Below are 7433 nucleotides of genomic sequence, written 5' to 3' on the forward strand. Positions count from 1 at the left end.
GGATGATCTTATCTCTCTCAAGTCACGAGGAAAAGCCGGAGCCTCAACGCCTTCTGACGCCAACCAAGAAGATTTAAAATCTTGCATGTCCGTCCCAGAGGAGCCGCTGGTTTCCCTAACTTGTGGAGGCTTCGTCTGTCAATTACACTGGTGGTTTGTTTCATCCTGTGACAGGACTTTGTTTCAATGCCAAGACAATTCACAAAACTGTAGAAGACATTCGCAAAACAATGCTTCTTTTAACTCCCAGATGTGAACAAAGAGCTGTATTAGTGCGGCGCCATGAGCAGGTCTGGTCTCATGCTTGTTTAGATACCTCCACATTGAAAAGGTTGACACATGCGACAAACACAGCCGGAGAAGAAACATTTAGAATAGTTCAAAGCTAAATTGCTATTAGGAAAAATTAAAGGAAACTCAAGACAAATTTTGACTTCAAGAAATTCCCATATAAGGTCTACATGTCTTTTCTCTATTCTTGTTCTGACGGGGCCTCCATGACCTCCATCAGCTTTGTTACCGGTTCATGTCTATCATCTCCCTTTCATTGGATTGAGCTTGTGAATGTATTATAATTACAACAAAAATACTTGTTAAATGTGAACATCCCAGATCTGATTCATCACCAAAATCTAATCAACTGATCAATGATCTCTCTCCAAATTTAAACCAACATATCCTCATATTACTGTATCAGGCTTTTGTGTATTTATCGTTGAAATAAATCCGGCTGCTGTATGAAAAGTAATGCAAAACTATTTGTACATAACACTGTGATCACTTTGTGTGTAATCCACGTGATCTTGAAACCAGACAATGTAAAGAGGCCGTAGGGCGCGGTCAGGGTAGACGGCTGGATCTAAAAAACACAAACTTTTCATCCTTGAGACGCCGTTTGTATCTCATGTGGAACCAGAAATTAACGTTGACTTAACCTCCTGACTTCTGTTGTTATTTTACCACAAACATCCACTTATTTGGTCCAGTCTGGTCTCATCAGTCATACCTAAATATGGTTATCCACAGAGCCATAAAGTGAAAATTAATTGCCACATGTATCTGGAGGGCTTTAGACACACTGGTTGTTAGTGTAGCTGGACGTCCTCAAACACTTGAACATCTACAAAATACCTTTTCCTAAGGTACCATGTACACTTTAGTACTTCTGAGCTAAGAATTTTGGTGATACCAAAAGTACTTTTTGCAGGACTTTGTGTTCGGATAAAGACTGCAAAGCCAAGATGGCTGCCAGTAATATACACGCCACCACCGGCCTCTGTCCCTATGTGGATCTGACAGGATATATATTCACATCAGCCAAGTTAGTTAGCGGCCATCATCAGTAAATATGTCCTTAATACCCTCTGGAATCAATCTCCTCCAACACGGCCAGCATGTAGAGGATCGATTTCATCTCAGGGCAAAATAATGCCTGCAAAGAGGTGCGAGGAAGGTGAAGGGGTCGGGTGGTGTGTGTGTGTGGTGCTTTTGTCACACTGTAAAGTGGGTGCTTTGCATTCCCCGGGTGTATAATCACCTCCAGGACCATTTATTACCCTCGGAGCTGCGCTGCGACCGCGGCTGTCACCCAGGATGACTAACTGGTTGAGGGGGTGGAGGAAGGGTGGCGAGTTGGGGGGCCGGTGGACGGTCTGGTCTTTTTTTCTTCGGTCCAAGCTGTGGGACAGTAAGGACGATGACGGATAGAAAGAAGGAATACGGATCTGTGTGTGTGTGTGTGTGGAGGGTGAGGGGGGTCCTAACTTGAAGGTTCCTCATAGGCCACATCCAGAAGCAATGTGTTGGCTCGGATGTCACTTGGACGAGCACAGAAACCTAAAAGATTGATAATCCTGTAAAACTGTGGCCCCCGCGGCACGATGTTCAATTGTAGGCGTGTGTGTGTGTGTGTGTGTGAGTGAGTGTCCGCCATGATGAATGCTGCTCGCGTGGAAACAGTGACCGAATCGGCTAGAAGACTAATATCACGTCCCATCTCCCTCTCCCTCTCTTTCTCCCTCCCTTAGCAATTTCACCCTAATAGTTCCAGAAATTGACCTCTCATATATCCCAAAGGCACGTTATTACATTTCCACAAGTCGTATTTTATCCCCCCCCCCCCCCCATCCTGCCCAACCCCAGCTCTTACATCCCCATCTCGCCCAGCCAACCAACAGCAACACGCCAATTAATGGGGTTGTTCACCCGGCGTTATAACTTAATAAACTTCAGGGGTAATAACTTTCCTCGCACTGCCCGGCAGCAGCAGCAGCACAAAGACTGAAGTGTAATCTTGTAGTTTATTCTGGATGGGCGCCCAGCACCAGTAACACAAAGGGAATCTGTAGCTGGATGCCGGCTTTAACTGGATGAGATGTTTCGAGGGGATCGGATTCCGCCTTCACACGGCAGCGGACGTTTGGAATACCCGGGGAGGGAAAGGAGTCCTGCAGCTTTGAGCCACTAATCACTCCTCAGATCCCAAACTAAAACGTGCCCCAGGTAGAGCTGGAGTCAAAGAGGCCAGGTAAACAAGTTAGGGATCTAGGAGTTCAGCCTTCACAGCATCCTCAAAATGTACACGTTTGCCTTACATTACATTTCTTATTTTCTGTTTGAATGTTTCCCTTTTATGGCAACACACATGAGCTACCCAGCTAAGTGTCTTTAGAGCGTCATAACTCCAACTGTCTGTTCAACATTCCTCGCCATCAATAACAGCGAGGACTTCCAAGAATTCTGCCGTGATGTAAAGTCAAAGCTCTCAGAGGAATTTGGCCCCTGTTGAGTACCTCATTGGCGGGACATTCGGAGCGCATAACGCGTGCTGTGCCAACATCCAGGACCCGAAAAATAATGATGAAATTCGATACTTTTAGAACATCAAAAGTTATGATTTTTATTTGTTCTGCATTGTTCTACGTCTCAGTTCTCAATCTGAAATTAAACTATGCAACTTGTGAGCCATATCGCAGTGACTTTGCACTCATTTGCGTGACAGGGAGGATTGGTAGACTATGACATATTCTACTTTACACACTTTATCACAGCAACAGGCAGACCAAAACCTCAACGAAATGATGATATGTGTACAGATTGTAAAGCCCTCTGAGGCAAATCTTGTATTTGTGATTTTGGGCTATACAAAGAAAACTGACTTGAATTGAAACCCATCAGGTTCTTATAGCATACGCTAGAGGACTGTTTGACTTTCTTTGTGAGCTGTTTCCTGTGTCCAGTCCTTGTGCTAAGCTAAGCTAATAGGCCGCTGGTGTTGAGCTTCATACTATTCTGCCATTGCAGCACAAAGTAACCCAACTCGACACAAATCAGAGCGACAACCATAACGTGTTGATGCTTCGGACTAAATTCCCTTGAAAGTGGCAAATCCCATTTGAGAAGTTCAAAGAGGCCCGAGGCTGCGCGAACAACAACAGCCAGCGTTTTCCCTCCGCTCGCTAAATTAGTCAAACAAAACATTCAGTTTATCAGTGACGCTCAAGTACAAATGTGTTTGGCTCGCATTGAGAACTCCAACTTACAGCGTAGTGTTTAAAATGGCTGCCATGTGAACAATAGACTCGCAGCTACCTGCCTCCCCGCCGCACTGCACACAACATAACAACAGAAAGATAAACCACAAGAAAGGCTGCTGGCAAGGAGAAACTTTCTCTAATTGAGTGCTGCCTTTTGGAACACTAGAATCCATTATAGACCAGCCTTCATTATACCAGCGAGCCAGACTGGGACGCACACAGTGTTACTGGTGAAAAGTCTAATAATTCAGACTGGAGGCTGCTGGGCTCCATCCAGCCCTTAACCAGCTCCCTGCTCTGATGGATAGCATGCTCAGAAGCTGTAATAAGGTGTGTGTGTGTGTGTGTGTGTGTGTGTGTGTGTGTGTGTGTGTGTGTGTGTGTGTGTGTGTGTGTGTGTGTGTGTGTGTGTTTAGTATTCGTGAAAAAAAGGCCAATGCAAGGGTGGAGGCCTCCCTTCTTTTCCCTCATGCACGCGGAGGCATGCGGTCACGCGCTCAGAACCCTGGATCAAACTAGATTTATCCGGTGGGATTAAAGGAGGGGAAACAGAGCTCCTTCACATCTAACCTTCCTTAAGATATATATCAAATATGCATATTAAAATAATATTTCCAGGGAGCTCCCCGCCTGTCTCACCCCAAAATAAGCCAAGAAGCTTCTGGAACGCGGCTTCATGAAAGCGAACCCGTCACATGATGGAGTCAATGTTGTTGTTGCAGCGTGCAGAGAGAGAAACAGAACAAACAGGCAGAACCCTCCGCGGCTCTATATCAAGATGATTGCGATTCCATGACAGGTAAAATATTATTATTATCATTATTATTGCAGAGCGAGCAGATGAATACAACAGCAGCTCGCGAGCGACCAGCAGCCAATAAGCCGAGGAACTGTTGAGCATCCATGCTGTGGAATATGTGGGATTTTTTTTTTTATTGGAGTGAATGAGATGTGTTTACGCAACGCTCCACGCGCGCACCTTTATGAGCGCTGGACTGGAAAGTAGCAAAAACATGTACTTCATCCAAGCTTTTAAGTGATTATTTGTTATTTTTGGGGGGATGAAAATTATATAAAAAGTTTTCCAGATCCAAACTAAAAAAAGTAGCCGTTTATATAGTGCAAAAACACACATGGAGGGAAGTTCATTTCCACCACAAGCCGCTGTGGGATTTGCGTGAGACGCATCTTGACTGGCCCGACTGCAGGTGTGAAGCACACACACACACACACACACACACACACACACACACACACACACACACACACACACACACACACACACACACACACACACACACACTCCCCCACCCCGTGCGCATCTGGCTGAGTGATGAGGCCTCCGCTCTATTTAGAATTAATGTCGCCTGCTCTGCGCTGGTGCCAGTGATGGACTGGACTCTTCTTTATGATGGTAGTGCAGCTGATGACAATAAGATGGGTTATCCTTATTGTTGTGTTTACAGGCTTATTGTTGTGTTTACAGCTCGGTGCTACAGAGGAGCGACGCCACATAAGAGGGACATTTTAAACAGAAATATGATAAGAAGTCCGCGACCGCGCACGTGTCTCACTTGATTGCAGATTGACACCTCAAAGCCAGGTGTCCTGAGCCTGTTACTCTGACCTCTGAGCGAGGATCCAGCCAGCAGGGCAAAGCTCTGCTGCTCCTGACCGACTCTGGGTCAGTGTGGAGCGGGATGAGGAGCAAGAGTCTGGCTGCTTTGCTCCAGAGCTGATTATAATTTATGTTGTACGGTTTGGACTGGCCGATGACTTTGGCTTGTTAACCGAACACGTCACACCAACATGATGAGATTTAATAAATAAAAAAGAGGAGAGAAAAAACTACACAAAGAGGGACCTCCGACAATACAATCCACCTGCGGTTAAAAAGAAGAAGAAGAAGAAGAAGAAGAAGAAGAAGAAGAAGAAGAAGAAGAAGAAGAAGAAGAAGAAGAAGAAGAAGAAGAAGAAGAATCTAAAACACCAGCCAATTTTCAAACAGAACAATAGTGCGCATGCCCGAAGCATTACTATAATGTTTAGAGCTCACCCAAAGATCCCAACGTTGTCTGATTACTGTCAGAGGAATGTTTGAGGAAGAAGAGCAGCAGATTGAACTATTTTTTTTAAAGATTAGATTGAGTCTTTTTTGGCATCTTCTTATTAATTGCAGTTTATATCATAATGTTGTTGTCACTTTACAAGCACCTTGTTTCTCAACTTTCTCACACAAGCTTAAAACATATGAACATATTATTCTGAGCAAAGCGAGAGGATACACATGTTTGTTTGGACCTTTTCCAGCTAACCCAACAAGCTGCAATAAAGACAATAATGTTCCAACTGTAAAACAATACAACGTTATCGTTTTGTCAGTGTGAGGCATTGTTCTATACTTTTTGTTTAGTTCTACTTACATTGCAAGTTGTTCATATTATTTTGTCCTTCTATTTAAAGCATGTGTCACATAAGATGAGTAAATATATTTCTGCTTAGTCAAAGATGCAATATGTATATAATATGTCTCGTGGTGTTGTACGGGCTGAGAATCACAGAGTGAACAGAGAGCAGAAGGATGGGGCTCCCCGGCTCTTTGTTCTGCTTTTATGGCGGCATTAAAAGCGTTTACAATCTCTCTCTCTCCCTCCTCTCCCTCTCCTTCTCTCGCGCTCTCTTTCCTGCTTTAATAACTTACTTTGCTCCAGGCCGTCTTTGTCCTCGCTCCCTTCACAAATGTCCTTATTGTCGTCGAACCCTGCTCTGGGGATGGCGGCCGGGTGGCTCAGTTCGCGCGCCGCCGTGGACGCCGACTCCAAGATGTACGTGGTGGTCTCGTGCTGGAGCAGTCCGCCGATTTTGGGCGCGATCTCCCCGCCGAGGTGGCCGAGCTGGGGCTCCAGCTTGACCTGCCCCGACTGCCCCTGGCCCGGCACGGACTCGGAGCCGCGCGGCGCGCAGTCCAGCCACGAGCGCAGGTACCGTGTGTCCGCCGCAGGCACGTGCTGGGCCGGGATGTACGGGTGGTAGACGGCGGGCAGGCCGCTGGCGCCGTGGTGCGGACTGAACGGGCTCCAGGACGACGAGAACACCGGCGGCTTCGGCTGGAAGCTGCACGACGGGTACGAGTCGGGATGGGGATGCTCCGAGTGCGCCGCGCCGCCGGGCTGCCTCCCGCCCGCCACCGCGGCGGAGCTGGAGCCGGAGTACTGCACGCCCGGGAAGCGAGCCGGGCCGGAGAGTTCATCGCTCTCGTGACTTATGATGGAGTCCACGTAATAGTTGCTCAAAGTCCCAGAAATGGACATTCTCGGACATTATCTGGGAAACGCCGCGAGTTTCACTAAACAGAGAACAAGAAGAGAGACATGACGAGATTTTCTCTCTCTCTCCCTCTCTCTTTCTCTCTTCAGTCCTTTACTGGCTTACCCCCTCCCTCCCTCCCTCTCTCTCTCTCTCTCTCTCTCTCTCTCTCTCTCTCTCTCTCGCTCTCTCTCTCTCTCTCTCTCTCTCTCTCTCTCTCTCTCTCTCTCTCTCTCTCTCTCTCTCTCTCTCTCTCTCTCTCTCTCTCTCTCTCATCCACTAGTCCCGTTTCCTTCCAAACAACTTGCTCACTATAGCGAAACAAAGTGCCACAGCCTCGCAGTGCGCGCGGGGGTTCGTGGGGTCTGTGCGCGAGCAGCAAACTGATTGGCCGGACTTTTTCTTCGAGCCTGATAAAGCGTCAATGGAGCGTAAATCAATCCTGCACGCGGGGCCCCTCTCTCTCTCTCTCTCTCTCTCTCTCTCTCTCTCTCTCTCTCTCTCTCTCTCTCTCTCTCTCTCTCTCTCTCTCTCTCTCTCTCTCTCTAATAGATTGCACTCCGCACCCGTCTAAATAAATTGTCTTGTTTA

At 46.9% G+C, this 7433-nt stretch overlaps 1 protein-coding gene across 1 annotated transcript in view; it reads right to left on the reverse strand.

Annotated features, from left to right (window-relative positions):
• Window positions 1-6923, reverse strand: part of hoxb9a (homeobox B9a) — an 11414-nt gene extending 4491 nt beyond the window's left edge. The window contains exon 1 of the mRNA XM_068578296.1: window positions 6238-6923. Coding sequence (XP_068434397.1) covers window positions 6238-6847 — 610 coding nt within the window. The 5' untranslated portion in view covers window positions 6848-6923. The remainder of the gene's footprint in view (window positions 1-6237) is intronic.
• Between the last annotated feature and the right edge of the window lie 510 nt (window positions 6924-7433).

This window comes from Clinocottus analis, unplaced genomic scaffold (genome assembly GCF_023055335.1).
Source record: "Clinocottus analis isolate CAN_PGR_092001 unplaced genomic scaffold, fCliAna1.0.p SCAF_16, whole genome shotgun sequence".
NCBI classification, from domain to species: domain Eukaryota; kingdom Metazoa; phylum Chordata; class Actinopteri; order Perciformes; family Cottidae; genus Clinocottus; species Clinocottus analis.